Source organism: Zootoca vivipara, chromosome 7, assembly GCF_965207765.1.
Source record: "Zootoca vivipara chromosome 7, rZooViv2.hap1.1, whole genome shotgun sequence".
In the NCBI taxonomy this organism is placed as follows: Eukaryota; Metazoa; Chordata; class Lepidosauria; order Squamata; family Lacertidae; genus Zootoca; species Zootoca vivipara.
The window spans coordinates 32,159,300-32,175,215 of record NC_142590.1 but is presented as its reverse complement, the minus strand read 5'-3'; the positions used below and the strand labels follow the sequence as shown (position 1 = coordinate 32,175,215).

The 15,916-nt window shown below is 42.9% G+C and overlaps 1 protein-coding gene across 2 annotated transcripts in view; it reads right to left on the bottom strand.

Moving 5' to 3' along the window:
* NEGR1 (neuronal growth regulator 1) overlaps window positions 1-15,916 on the bottom strand; it is a 438,504-nt gene that overhangs the window by 247,492 nt on the left and 175,096 nt on the right. For both annotated transcript variants that reach the window (XM_035123509.3, XM_088673910.1), the window contains exon 2: window positions 1,457-1,689. In XM_035123509.3, the coding sequence (XP_034979400.1) occupies window positions 1,457-1,689 (233 nt within the window). The remainder of the gene's footprint in view (window positions 1-1,456; window positions 1,690-15,916) is intronic.

Genomic DNA, 15,916 nt, shown 5'->3' with positions numbered 1-15,916 from the left:
AACAACAGAGCTTAGAGTAAAGCGGGGGTGGAGAAAAACTGGGAGGGGGAAAGTGGTCATTTCAAACAACAGCAGAGAATTAAGAGACACCGAGAGGGGGAAAAATGATGATTTAAAACCATGGCAGAGGTTTGAGTAGAGTGAGCAGGGGTGACACTGAGGAAAGAGAAGTGATAGTTTTAACCACAGTTTGAATACAGCAGGAGGGGATTTGGGAAAGGTTCTATTTTGTTAGCTTTTGGTGTTAGCTTCTGTGTTGTACAACAATTAACTTGCTGAAACTTTAAAAATAAACCCTCAGAGTGGTTCTACCCCTACTTTACTCAGACTACAGTTGTTGTTTAAAACCGCCACTTTCCTCTCATTTATCTTAAGTTTATATTCTGCCCTTCCTCCTAAAGGAGCCTCATAATTTTTTCAAGGTTGCCAGGAACAGCATATTTCAGCCAACAAATGTCTGGGTAAAGAAGAATTTTCAAATCCCACCCCCCATGAAATTTAACAATGAGGGAGACAGCACTAGGAAAGTTATTCCACAAATGGGGAATCATCACTTGTCCCAGATCCCTAAGATCTAGGCTGCACCAGCAACAGAGCTTCCCCTGCTAGCCATAAAGCTCAAAATGGTTGCTAATGAGAGAGGTGCTCTTTTCAGTCCTAGGACAACAAGCCATTTAGTGCTTTGTACAGTCACAATATTAATTGAAAGACCATGTTCTCCCACATCATTATGCCCTCTTGTGCAGATCTTTGATGGAGACGTTGTTTTGCATCCATCCACAAGCAGAGGTATTATGACCCATATCATTATAATAGGGTTCTAAACTGTGTGAGGCATCTATGCACTGTCTCCCTACTTCAGATCTTCAGTCCCAATGCATGGACAACAATGAAATTGGGAGCATGCCAGTGAAGGTGGTCCCAGAAAACTGAACTCTGACCTCCCTGTCATGTGCTTCAATGCCTGAATAGAGATTATGTTTACCACCTTTCCAGAACATGTCCAATTCTCACTGAGTAGCTTACAAATGCTTATGTCAGGATTCACAAGCCATTGCTTGCAAACCCAGACACATTTTGTAATTGCCCCCAAGCTCAGTGGGACACTGATGTATGTGCTCCAGTTATCTAAATGTAATTTTCAGCATTCACTGAAGTGTGCCTGAGGAATTGGGTAGAACTTGGGGAAGAGTTATCCGTTTCCCCAGTATTACTCTGGGATTCCCAGCATTCGTATGGGATCATCTTTCAAAGAGAAGACAATTATCACATTAATTGCATCAGAAAGACATCAGAAAGACATGAGTGAACTGAAGGTCACAAATAGACAAACAAGAGTAAATTAAACTTTTAGACGTTGCAGCACATAAGAATGCCAAATAGATTTCCTTTTGAAAAGCAGATTGCTTATGATTATCTATAAAATGTATATATCTATATAATGAATGACTAATACCTTTTACTGTTAAGTACACCTGCATTGTCCTCGGCGTGTGTTGAGTCTGCACCGAACAAGTATAGGGACCATCATCTGAGACATCCACATTCTGTATCTGGAGGCTGTACTCCTTTTTGTTTGCTGTTGCAATTGAAACTCGAGGATCTACTGACCACTTGTCTCCTCCTGCAAAAATAATACTTGATCGGTTCAGCCAGGCACCTTTTGAAGCTCCATCTTCCAAGTAACACCTGTAGATTTCAAAGAATAGAAGCAATTAACTTTTTGGCATAAAACTTGTTTAATGTTTACATATTTTGAATTAGAAAGCTTACTTTTGTGTGGCTTTGATGCATTCAGAACTACAACTTTTAATGGAAGGGTCTAATTTTGGCACAAAAATGGCAAGCCGGTGCAAATGATACCCGATGATCTACTGCTGAGTAGCTTTCTATTTTCTGAATGCCCCCCCCCCAAGGGAGATAAGTTATTATTAGCAGTAGCGGTATCGGAATTACAGTTAAAGTCCCCAAAGGCAAAGGACACAGTAATACAAAATATGCAGTGAAATGCCATAACTCAATCAGTGCACACAAAACAATATAAGGCAAAACAACCATAACAAAGGAAAACCCATGACTGCATAATGCAGATGTTTGAAAAGTTGAATAGATAAATAGAATGATTTCCTGCAAGTTAAGAAATCCATGTTGTGGATGCACCTTGTCTACATTCTCCAAGGTTCAGAAACAAAGTACTGGGATGAATGGACCTAACTGTAACCCAGCAACACACCACTCACATCAGAATCATTTTTATATACTGAACAAAATCTTCCTCCCTTAGACAATGAGCTAGAACTTTTGAACTATGGACATATTATAGAGAAAGAAAAAGGTTCAGCAGTGAAACACTGTTGATGAGTTTAGCAATATGTGTAGATCATGTATAGATATTGCAGGTTTATTAAGAAAAGAAAACAAATTGTGAAACCGTAGGGTATTGCAACAAGAGAAGATGAAACTGTAGCTCTATTCATACTAATAGAGACCATTAAATGCTGGGAAGTAGCGATACTCCAGCCATTGTGACAGATTTCTGCCTCTCTAAACTTCATTTTGAAAATGTTCAGCTACAAATTGAAGAGTGGTTCTTTTAAATGAGCACAAAGTACAGCCACAGAATGAAATACACATCCACCAAAAAGGGTTTGACATAATCTCTACACAATCCCTCAGGGGTTTGAACACTGTGCTGAAGATTGCTACAAAATCCCAAGCTGAATTCAACAGGGTAAGTTACTGCCAACAGTATGAAACTAATCAGTTGAAAAATAAGGAACATGGTATATTGTAGAATCTAATTTGCAGCCAGTTTCATCCTCTTGCCAAACCAATCCTGCCCTCCTCCTCCGCCACCCCGGAAAACAACAACAGGAGTCGTCTTTAAAGGTTTGTATTAAGAGAAATACTTTCTTTCCATATTTTTTTCCCAAGTAGAGAAACATAGCTTTAAAAAAAACCCCTAAAATGTGACTATGATGTTAAGGTATGTGGTCAAACATTCAAAAATGGATATTCAACATGTCACTGTCTTCTGAGAAATCTATTCACTCTAATTGGGAATTAAATATAATATTAATTAATGACAGAAAACTGAAAAGGATTTATCAGGTTTTTGACAAATATGCAAAAAAGACTAATTGCATTTTTATTAAATAATTCAATCCATCACCTTTGATGGAATGATTGGAACATTCTCACTTAATGATGCATTTTAAGTGAAATGTGGATACAGTGTTCGCAAGTATCAATGGGGCAGCAGCTTCCCAAGAGAGAGAAAAAGCCATTAGGTTTTTTGTGTGCAGAATGATGGACTGAAAATGCAGCACACTGTCTATTGCCAAAGTCATGCTTAAGTTCATATACTGCAAATAATAATAATAATAATAATAATAATAATAATAATAATAATAATAATTTTATTATTTATACCCCACCCATCTGGCTGGGTTTCCCCAGGCACTCTTCAGGTATATACATACAAGAGAGCCATCATTTTTTCAAGAGCATCCTTATTCTTTGAAAATGCAACTTAAGGAATTTGATATGCAACTTTTAAGCACATGTTGATATATCAAGTGATGAAACAGGCTGAGGCCCTTGAAAGACCACCATCAAATCCTGGGAGACAAGTCAAACCCTATATGGATAAGGAATGTGTTATGGGGTGGCAGGCACTCATGCAGAAGAAGAATGGAGTGCTAAAGTGGTTTTAGCTCACCATCAGTTTATTATTAGTGCTCCATACACAGTGTCCAACCCTTAGAGCACTGGTTCAGTCTTTGTGGCACAGAAGGAGACATTAAAAAAGAGAGCAAATTAATTGGTAACATAATTACTTAAAATTGCATATTGAGAACAAAGCCTTTTCTCCTGTTACACCTTTGTCTGTTTCATAATCATTATGTGCCAATTGGCACTGTTGAGTATTGTTGTTACAGGACAGTTTGAACCAGCCTTGAACATCAAATCAATGCATGAGTATGCATAGGAAGTTTCCTAATACATCTGCATGGATCAAGAGGTTCTTAATGGAGGGTAACATATGGTACTTCTGACTAATTATGACTAATTTGCTTTTGCTCAAAAGCATCCTCTGCTCTGAGCTTGACCTCCATCTTGGAACTGGCCTTCTAAAAAAACCCCATGATTTATGGAAATCCTGAAGCATCATCCTAAGCATGCTCATCCAATTGCTTGAGATTCAATGCCTTCACAACCTGCTCAATAGGAATCAGGCAGGATATGCTCTTCAAGATGGAATTTGGGTTTTAGAATGGGATCTGGAAGATATGCACCCAATAGATAATTTAATAATCCCCCTACATAGGCCAACACAGGCTTTTAATGTTTAACAGACCAAAGTATTTTAATATTTTGTTGGAAGCTGCCCAGAGTGGCTGGGGAAACCCAGCCAGATGGGTGGGGTATAAATAATAAATTATTATTATTATTATTATTATTATTATTATTATTATTATTATTATTTATATTTAGAGCCAAAGAATATGGCATTTTCTCTTTCAATGAAGCATGTCATGTCAGCACCATAAAATAATTTCAACAATGCATTTCATTGCTTTTGAAGAAGTCCCGTCCCCCCCAATAACTAAATTAACCAAGTCGGATCTCAATGCATGAGATGATAATTAATTAAAGATTAAAGGCATTTCTCCCTTCATATTTAATCCTAACTCATATAAAAACTATGTTCAAGCAGACAGGTTTAGCCAGGTCCTTTCACAGCTGTCTCCTCAGCCAAACGGACAGTTCTGAAGCTTTGAGTGCAGAGTCTTCAAAAGACTATAAAGCAGCCAGATGCTGTGACATGTGTTTTGAAAGTTGCAGAGTTTCCTCTCTGCTCTTCACGGAATAAATAAATAAATAAAAACCAGCTCTTTGGACATCAAGGCTTTAATGCTGAAATGGATAAGATAAAACAGAGTTGGAAGGAGGAATCATCAGACTTGCAGCAGGCTGTTTTATTTGCTAGAGTTCCTATTCTCTCCTCTCCCCCCCCCCCAGCCTCTCTTGCCACCTATTAGAAGAATTTTCATAAGTCAAAATAATACAATATTGCTTACTTGGCCAATCTAAAATGAGTTTCTCCATGAATAAGTGCCCTTGTCCAAAAGGAGTTTACATATTAATAAAACAAACCAATGATGGAAATATAGTTAATCAAAAGCCACCCATAAACTGATCTCTATAACTAGGACTTTAAATGTAGGGCATCAAACCTAATTCACAGAATAGATTTTGGGAGCCCATTCATCATTTATACTTGCTTTTATTTATGGCTGTTCAGATTGGAGTATCCCAAACAACCCTTTAGGAATGTATGTAGTTGTTGCCATATAAATGTAGATACCTGAAGGAGCGTCTCCCCCCCCCCCATCATTCTGTCCAGACACTGAGGTCCAGTACTGAGGGCCTTCTGGCAGTTCCCTCGTTGCGAGAAGCCAAGTTGCAGGGAACCAGGCAGAGGGCCTTCTCGGTGGTGGCGCCCACCCTGTGGAACGCCCTCCCATCAGATGTCAAAGAAAAAAAACAGCTACCAGATTTTTAGAAGACATCTGAAGGCAGCCGTGTTTAGGGAGGCTTTTAATGTTTATTTCATTTTTCTTTTGTAAGCCGCCCAGAGTGGCTGGGGAAACCCAGTCAGATGAGTGGGGTATAAATAATAAATTTTTATTTTGCTTGAGTGTGTATCATCATCATCATCATCATCAATGGAACATGTCATAACATGCAGCTTTCTTCTCTGACAGCTTGAGAATTTCAGAATGTGGTCTTTGAGTTTGGAATGGGATCTAGGAATGGGCATGTAATTTTATTTGTATACTGCCTTTCCATAGGTAAAACTATGCTTAAGGGGGCTTAAACATGGGGGGGCGGGGATTACATAATTTGAAATGTAACAAAAGTGGTAACAAACAATAAATAAAACATCCAAAAAATACAACCGAATTGAGCAATTTCCACATAAATAAGATAGATAAGATAAATACTTTGTCATTGTACATAGTACAATGAAATTGAATGCCATCCCATAAAAGCACAACAAAAACACAATTACAGCCACACACACACACACACACACAACCACCACAACTTCCCAAGATAATATTATTTAGTTACAGCATTTAAGATGGTTATTATTCACTCTGTAACCCAATCCTTAGGAGTTCCTGCCAGCTGTAGATGTTGTTCGCCCAGCCAAATGTACTCCAAACAAGTAACAACAATAAAAACCATACAAAACACTGAGAGAGAAAAGGAACGTACTAAACTGCTGCATCTATGTGTGCCACCATCTTAGAGATAGAAAGTTTAGATACTAAAGATACATTTTTAAGAAACAAAAAAAAAGAAAACCAAAACAGCAACAACCCCTGCCCCAAGCAATATCCTAGCCCAAGAGTCTGTTCAGCAACCTTAGCTTTTGTAGCTGTAGAGTCAGTCAGGGCTCTGCCCTCCCAGGCCAGTTGGAAAAAGGCCTGCAAGGCAGAGAACAGGTTTCATAGCCAAGATAGTCTGAATAGTCAAGGTGGTATGTGTTGTGTATTGAGTCAAAGGATTTTATATCTGTATTATTATTGTCTGTATTTGCATTAGGATAAAGTAACTGCCTTTTGGTTCCAGAGGGTACAGCTACTATTGGTTCATTTAAGCTGCTGTATTTGGATCCTCTGTCTTATTGGTTTCCTCCAAAAGGCAGCACTGTGATTGCTTGATATTGTTCCCTCCAAAATGTATCCCTTCCTAGCTAGTCCCCTGTCCCTATAAATGTAGCTTTCCTCTCCTCAGTCTTCAGTCTTGTTCACTTAAATAAAGAGCTGTTACTAGAGAACTGTCTCCAGCATGTTTTGTCAAGAGAGCTGAAATCACAAACCCCACGTCACAACAACTGGCGACGAAGGTGGGATCCGGAATGCTGAGGAGCGGTTAAACACAACCCTGCCTCAGAGTCCGGATTGCAGCTGAGAACAAGACTCACTGGCCAGCTGAGAAGACGACCCTGCCTGCTAGGACAATGGAGAGTCCAAGGGTATTGGAGCCCTTCCAGCCATCAGAGCCCCACACCTGGGAAGACTACGTCGAACGCTTCGAGTTCTTTGCAGTGGCTCAAGGGATCACCGATGCCAGCAAAAGAAGGGCCACATTCCTGAGCTACTGTGGGCCCGAGACCTTCAAGCTGGCCAAGGCATTACTTGCTCCAGCGAAGCTGAGTGAGACATCTCTCAAAGATATTCTTGCCTGCCTAACAAGCCACTTGGCGCCTACTGAGACCAAGATGGCCCGGCGGATGGAGTTCCATAAGAGGCAGCAGCATGCTGGGGAGTCTGTATCCACATTTCTGGCTGAACTCCGGAAGCTCGCTCAGCACTGCGGCTTCCAAAATCTGGAAGAGACTCTCCTGGATCGGTTTATTGGTGGTCTGAGCAGCAAGAAAGCCAGAAGACGCATCGTGGCTAAAGAAGAGGTTACCCTTGCTTCAGCCTTGAAAGAGGCCACCGCCACGGAGAATTATGAAAGAGAGGAGCTTGATGCCAGTCGCAAGGCCACTAAGCCACAGATAGAAGTTGCGCATGCCATGGACGAGCTAGAGGCTACTCCGAGCCAGAGCCCAGTCCGTGGGGTCGAGTCGGTGCGTCAGGCCTGCACAGTGCACAGAGATCGCCGAGGCAGTTGCCCAGGTTGTGGCGGAAACCATGAAAGGAAGAGTTGTCGTTTCAGGGATGCTATCTGCCGGACGTGCGGAAAGACGGGTCACATCGCCAGGGTCTGTAGATCGGCGGCGTCGGGAGCGACAGGAGCACCTAGACTGGAGCATCGCAGACCGCCCACAGCAACTCGTTTTCTAAAGGACTGCCACTACGTAACGGAGATCAACGGGAGGGCCGTGCAGTTTCCAGCGCAAGGCAAGGCACACGTCAAGGTGAAGATTGAGGGTCAGCAGTGCGACATGGAGGTGGACTCCGGATCCGCATTCACCATCGTGTCGGACCAGACCGCGAAGACATTCTTCCCCAGGGGTAAGTTGCCCCCTCTGGAGCCCTTCCCGGCAACCTTGCAGTCGTACTCAGCAGGCCGCATCCATGTTATGGGAATGTGTGCCGTGAGAGTACAGTTCCGGGACAAACAGGCTGTACTCAAACTGGTGATTGCGAAGGGCAGTCGCCCCAGTCTCCTGGGCACTGACTGGTTCCCTGCCCTGGGACTGAGTATCTCAGGGCTTAATTCAATCCAAACCTGCCCTGAGATGAGTGAGGTATTATGCAAGGAATTTGCTGGTCTCTTTAATGGAAAACTGGGTTGTTATAAAGGGCCCCCAGTTGACTTCGAGTTGGACCCCGGGGTGGCCCCAATCCGACTCAAACCAAGGCGAGTGCCATTTGCACTGCAACCCAAGATCGAGGCAGAGCTGGATAAATTGGTCAAGCAAGGAGTTCTCTCACCCGTGGACTCTGCTAAGTGGGAGACTCCAATCGTCACGCCCCTTAAAGCAAATGGGGAAGTCAGAATATGTGCAGATTACAAATGTACTATCAATAAGGCACTCAGGGGAAACTCATACCCCATTCCAGTCGTATCACATCTGTTGGCTAAACTGGCTGGGGGCAAGGTGTTCGCCAAAATTGACCTGGCACAAGCTTACCAACAGCTGCCAGTAACCCCACAATCAGCGGAAGCAAAGACTATTGTCACACATAAAGGGGCGTTCAGAGTTAACAGATTACAGTTCGGAGTTTGTGTGGCCCCAGGGATTTTTCAAGGGCTCATGGAACGCCTGTTAAGAGGTCTGCCGGGGGTCTTGCCATTTTTTGATGATGTTTTGATTGCTGGAAAAGACCCACAGGAACTGGTTGCGCGTGTCCGTGCAGTGTTGCTCAAGTTCAAGGAGGTGGGGTTGCAACTGAAAAAAGAAAAATGCAGTTTTGGGGTGCCAACTGTGGATTTCTTGGGGTTTAAAATTGATGCATCAGGCATCCACCCCACAGATGCTAAGATTAAGGCCATCATCGAGGCACCACGACCACAGAACAAGACGGAGTTGCAGTCATTCCTGGGACTTATTAACTTTTATCATTCGTTCTTACCCCAGAAAGCTTCGGTAGCTGAACCATTACATAGACTATTGCAGAAAAAGAATGTGTGGCGATGGGGGCGGGAGCAGCAGAAGGCTTTTGACTCCTTGCGAGGAATGCTGAGTAGCAGGAGTGTCCTTGCTCATTATGATGAGTCAAAGCCGCTGGTCCTGGCATGTGATGCCTCTCAATACGGTCTGGGGGCTGTGCTGAGTCATAGGGAACCGGATGGGTCGGAAAAGCCCATCTCTTTCTATTCCCGTACGTTGTCGCCCACAGAGCGCAACTATGCTCAAATTGATAAAGAGGCACTGGCTATTGTGTCCGGAATCAAAAGGTTTTATGATTATTTGTACGGTCGCCATTTCTCCATTGAAACGGACCACAAACCACTGTTAGGGTTGTTCAGCCCAAACAAACAAACGCCACAAATTCTCTCCCCCAGAATGTTGCGTTGGTCAATATTCCTGAATGGGTTCCAGTACACCTTGACCCATGTGCCGGGGAAACAGTTGTGCCATGCTGATGCGCTGAGTCGATTGCCCCTTCCTGGCGGGAGCAATGAGGATCCTGCTCCGGCGGAGCACATTATGATGCTAGAAACACTTCCGGGGGCTCCTGTAACAGCTACGGATATAGCTGAGAAAACTAGGAAAGATGCTGTTCTCTCCCGTGTGCTCACTTGGGTGGGGAGGGGGTGGCCAGGTGGTCCGCATGAAGAAAAATTCAGGCCTTATGCGACAAGGCAGCACGAATTGTCCATGCATAAGGGTTGTCTCCTATGGGGAGATAGGGTGATAATCCCAGCACCACTGAGAAACAGGGTTCTTGAGACGCTTCACATGGGACACCCGGGAATGGTCAGGATGAAGTCGCTAGCCCGATGTTATGTGTGGTGGCCTGGAATGGACCAGAACATAGAACAATGGGTACGAACATGCAAGGCATGCCAAGAGGTGCGGCCAGAAGTGGCCAGAGCACCAGTCCACTGGTGGGAGCAGTCCAGGACTCCCTGGAGCCGGCTGCACATAGATTTTGCTGGGCCATTCCAAGGGAAGGTCTTTTTGGTTATCGTTGATGCATATTCCAAATGGTTAGAAGTGGCGATGGTCCCTAGCATGGCATCAGCTGCCGTAATCAAGGTGTTGAGGCAGCTGTTTGCTACCCACGGGTTACCTGAGACCATTGTATCAGATAATGGGGCAGCTTTTGTATCCCAAGAATTCAGGGCATTCTTGGCTGATAACTTTATAAGAGGGGTCACATCCGCGCCCTTTCACCCATCCTCCAATGGGCAGGCTGAGCGCATGGTAAGAACAGCCAAAGAATCCATTGCGCGCTTAATGGAGGGTAACTGGTCGGCTCGCATTGCGCGAATGTTATTTTTGCAGCATGCGACGCCGTGTACTGCGACGGGCAAGTCGCCAGCCGAGCTGCTCTTAGGTAGAAGACTGGTAACGGTGCTGGATTATGTCCACCCAGATAAAATGCCAAACCGTAATTCAAGAGCAACCCCCCAGGCTGAGACTGACACAACAAGGTATCTCGCCCCTGAAGATCTGGTCTGGGTGAGGAACTATTCACGAGGTCCGCGGTGGGTGGCCGGTGTGATCACCCGGGCTAGTGGACCTGTGTCCTATTATGTGACCTTGGAAAATGGGCAAGTTTGGAAGAGACATATAGATCAGCTGAGGCGCCGGGCGCTCAGCAGGGAGGAGTCAGATAATTCATCCCTGGCTAATGACGCACAGCTGCAAGACCAGAGTGAAAATGGTCCAGAGGTACAGTCACCAGGGGCTTCAGCAAATGAACCAGGGTCTGCTAGTCCTCAGGATGACGAGGTACAGGTCGGGGACCCTGAGATGTCTGGGACTCCATCTGTTCCTGATGAAACCCCTATAGCAGCCCCTCCACCACAGGTAACACCCAATCCAGAACCTGCAACACCTGTTGTCAGGAGATCAGGTAGAAGTTGTAGGACCCCACAGTACCTGAGGGATTACGTCTGCTGTGCTCACTAGGGGGGGGAGGGGTGTTGTGTATTGAGTCAAAGGATTTTATATCTGTATTATTATTGTCTGTATTTGCATTAGGATAAAGTAACTGCCTTTTGGTTCCAGAGGGTACAGCTACTATTGGTTCATTTAAGCTGCTGTATTTGGATCCTCTGTCTTATTGGTTTCCTCCAAAAGGCAGCACTGTGATTGCTTGATATTGTTCCCTCCAAAATGTATCCCTTCCTAGCTAGTCCCCTGTCCCTATAAATGTAGCTTTCCTCTCCTCAGTCTTCAGTCTTGTTCACTTAAATAAAGAGCTGTTACTAGAGAACTGTCTCCAGCATGTTTTGTCAAGAGAGCTGAAATCACAAACCCCACGTCACAACAGTATGTATGTATGTATGTATGTATGTATGTATGTATGTATGTAATGACACATATTCCACGTGGATGAGTAGACAAAGATTACCTACCACTGAAAGGGAAAGGGAATGTATCCTCCTCTCTAGAAATTATATGGCAATTCAAATGTTATGTCGCAATTAATTAAAAAGTGATCACTTGGTTTCCAGAAATATCTCCTAGTGCAATTGTTTTGTTATATTTAAGTACAAATTATACATTCATTTTCACTGAGCGTTTACTATGGACTTCATCTTTCCTCCTTTCAGTTGTTTCAGCTTCTTGCTGGTCACCAGAAGATTATACTTAATGCAATTTATTAATAAAAAAATCTCTATGAAGCACCAATTATTCCTTATGAATAAAGAATGACTATACAGCAAAATTAATTAAACCCAGCACCACAGTCATTAGACAGAAGCGACATTAATCCTGATATTTCTCATGTCTCTTGAGAAACTTTTCTGTGAGCAGGAGTTCAGCTAAAGTTGATTTTCTATTTATGAAAAGATTACTGTGTGTGAACAGCAGAAAATCTAGTTTCTGGGTTTTTTTGTGTTGTGATTATTTAAGCCATATGCTTCTAAAATACATTTACTGATGTCAATTTTATCATATTTGATTGGAAAACTCTTTATTTCTTTTACCAGTGAGTTTATTCCCTTGGTTTCACGAAACATTTTAACTCTAATATGAGATTATTTCTTCATGTATACACTGATGGGTTCTGAACTGGTGGTGACCAATCAAAAGGGGGGGGGATACTTGGGGCCCTTGTGCATAGCTCAATGAAAATGTTAACACAGAGTACAACAACTGTACTTTTTAAAAAAATCTCTTAAAATGTAATCGTGAGGGAGACTGACTCGCTAGGGGAACCACTACCAAGAAGGCCCTGCCATGTGTCCACACCAACTGGGCAGCTCCCTGTGCCGGCACCACCAACAGGACCTCCCCTACTGATCAGAGGGCCCAAGACTGTTGATACTGAGGAAGGTGCCCTGTTGGGTACCTGAATACTCTTTTACGGTTTTGTATGCTATCACTAATACTTTGAATTTGGCCCAGGTGAGGACTGCACTGGCTGCCAGTGAACCAAGGTCTTATGGGGATACCCTACTTACCACTTGCACATGGTCTCATGGGACTATCCCACTTACCAACCTAGTAGCAGTGTTGTACACTACATGCAGCTTCTGGACCATCTTCAAGGGCAGCCCCATGTAGAGTACATTGCAGTAGCCCAGGGCTCAGCTTAATTGTTGCTGAAGCAACACCAGAGCTCTGTGTTCTTTGCATCTAGCCCTGTGTTCCACAAGCTTATTGTTTTCTCCATTGTTTCACACATTGTTTCACACATTTCTAAAATGGAATATTTCTCTCTCTCTCTCTCTCTCTCTCTCTCTCTCACACACACACACACACACACACACACACAGGGGGGAGAATTATGATGATGGTGAGTCATATTTTATTATTTACAGGGTCAGAATTAACAAAAAGCATGAGACCCTTTATGCTTTCGTTCGAGACCCATGTTGGGCAAAATATTCCTGCACTGCTGGTACTTGGACTAGATGATCATCATGGTCCCTTCCAACTCTACAAAATTCTATATGTAATTCTATGAGTCAATATTGAGCTAGTTGGGCAAGACTGAGCTAGATGGTCTGACACAGTATAAGGCAAGATCATGTGGCAGATCATGGCGATTTGGGTAGCTTGCTCCTTTAGATATTATAGCTGCACTTGATTTTCACTCCTCACTTGATTTTCATCTCCACTCGGGGCTCATAGCAGGATCAGGCAGAAGCAGCAATGGCTGAGCTTAAATATCCAAATGCAAAGTTTTAGCTACAAATAAATTATCCTCTACTTGGGAACTTTGGCGGGTATCCAATACATTGTCTCATCTACAAAGGGCTCCCGCTTGTGCAATGGGACCTCCCCCCTCTCTTTTCTCCATGTGCCTCCATGCTTTCCCCCCATCCTCACACTGATGGGATGTTTACTTAGTACTGCATTTGATGCAATACTTTGTATGTAAATCTACATCTTTATGGTGATTGTAATCATGCAATTAAAATGCATCATCTGCAGAAGTAATCCATCAAATTCTGTCTAAATAAGTCTAGGCTTACTTTTGGGTTTCACACCAACACACTAAGCAGACAATCTACAGAATTTATTGTGGAGCTGTATCAAGTTCAACTGCACTGTCTACCTGTTAAACATAATAACCTCAATTCCCAGAATATCCAGACAGTTATTTATTTGTATTCAGTTGAAGCACTCCCTCCGTTAGCTTAATAGCTGTGGGTGGTACCCACGTCATCTGTATAGCAGTATTTACAGTGCATTAATCTCACTAATGCTACTTAGAATTCACAGCCTAAAATGTGAATTTTCTTCCATTTTTATATTAGGTGGGACTAGCACAGGTTTACCATCAGTGTGATTCAGTAAAAGCGAAGTAGCCACCAGAGGGAGACTGAGCTGTTTTATTAAATAGGATAGGTCCCTTCACAACCAGTTTCCCTCGAGTCAAATAAAACAGGAGCTTTTTAAATATGCAATCTATCTTTTTTTGGTATAGGTCCAAAATAATATTCAATGCTTTGTGCAATGAATCCATTTCTGGCAGTTCCGTTTGGGTTTATAAAGACCATTTTGCGTGGCATCATTTTTTCCTCTCCCTACACACACTGTGCACAGCCCAGATGGTGTGCTGGGATTAATGGATGCACCTGTAAGAGCTTTAATTTGTTCTGATTTGGGCTGTGCAGTGTGGGAGCAGTTCATTCTGGTTCCAAATGATTGGAACACACTCTGAACAGGTTGAAAGAGTGTAGCCTACTTTATCTTCCCTGGCACCTTCATCACAACATATGCTACACCCTGGAAACCTCATTTCAATTCAAGTTGATTTTGCAGTTCATTGCTGTGCATCAGAGTGACCTGTTGACTTCCTCAGAGCTGCTATTTTTACACTCCTCCCTGGGTATATATGTGAAGAACAGAGTTTAGACATATATTTTCTCCCTCTTTCTTTCCCTTTCCCAGAAATGCAGCCGTGCTCTTCCTGTATCAAATATTTTCAGATGCTTGAAAACTGGTTATTAAATGGAAACAACCACACATTTCTTATTGGGTCTGATAGGGAAGCTACTGCAAAGGCTCGGGGAGCTGGCATCATTGCATAGCAACCTACTACAATGCTCTGTGATGGACAATAACAGCTCACAGAGGCGTGGAGACATCCGACATTTATGGCATCATGTTGTGACAATATAAGCCCACTTCATGAGCGCCTACGTAGTCTGTGTGTATAGCCGATGTCTGGAAAGGCAGTGGATCTATGACCTCTGTTCCCTGAAAAAACTGTTCCTTGAGTGGAATGTAAGCAAAGAGGGCTCATGTGAATATAGTTAGTTGTACACTAGAAGGCTTCTTATCTCAGTAGGCTCTCCAATTATGCAACTGATCGGTTTACTGCTGTCATAGACCAGGAACGTTTCTCCTGCTTTACACAGCCATGTGGGCACAAATCCCACACCCCTTGCTATTTTGCTCAATGAATGGCTATAAGGACTGAGGCTGGTAAGATGTGGATCTGGCTCCCTGCTCCCTGCTTTTACTATATCATAGATGGGGCTCTTGTGAACACCCCTAGAGTAAACTTGATTTCATTGTGCATGATGCCTTTGTTTCGGTTGCTAAAATTTCAGCCCAAAATCATGATTTGGGTAAGTCTGATTCCATGTGCACAGCTACAACAAAACAGATCGTGTCTCCTCCTGAGTCCCCCCTTTACTCTGAGGCAACAATTGAATGCTGAAAATTTGCTATGTAAACTAAGGCAATCACATCACTTTTGGGGGGTATTTAGACAAACGCATACAATTTAACAGGTGCTCACAAATACATATAAATTATTTTATACTCTTATCAATGTTATTTGAATCTGACCCTTCTCCTGTTGTCTCTTAAAAAACACCCACCACCCACCATAAACAAACCAAAACACCACACCATAAAGCAATCATTGCACTCCTCTGGGAATGGACAGCTATGAATCAGAGAAGTGCAAATGTTTAAGGAGGAAGTAAGAGCTCTCCCCGGGGTACCTGCCGAATCATAGATTTTTCAGGAGACATAGCTTTTAGCATGTGCTTCTTAATTGGCAAACTGCTGGAAATAAATGGATCAAATGCTTACTTGCTACCTGAATTTTTATGTGTAATTAGCATAATTACCATTCATGAATTTTTCATAGGTCACCTCTAGTACTTTGGAGATTTTGTATATGGATTATTAAATGTAAGGGCTGTGCAAACCACATTATTATTATGCTTGATGGCAAGCTTGAGAAATTAGTCTGCCACCTACAAACCAGATGCTATTACAAAAGAAGGGAGGCAAGAG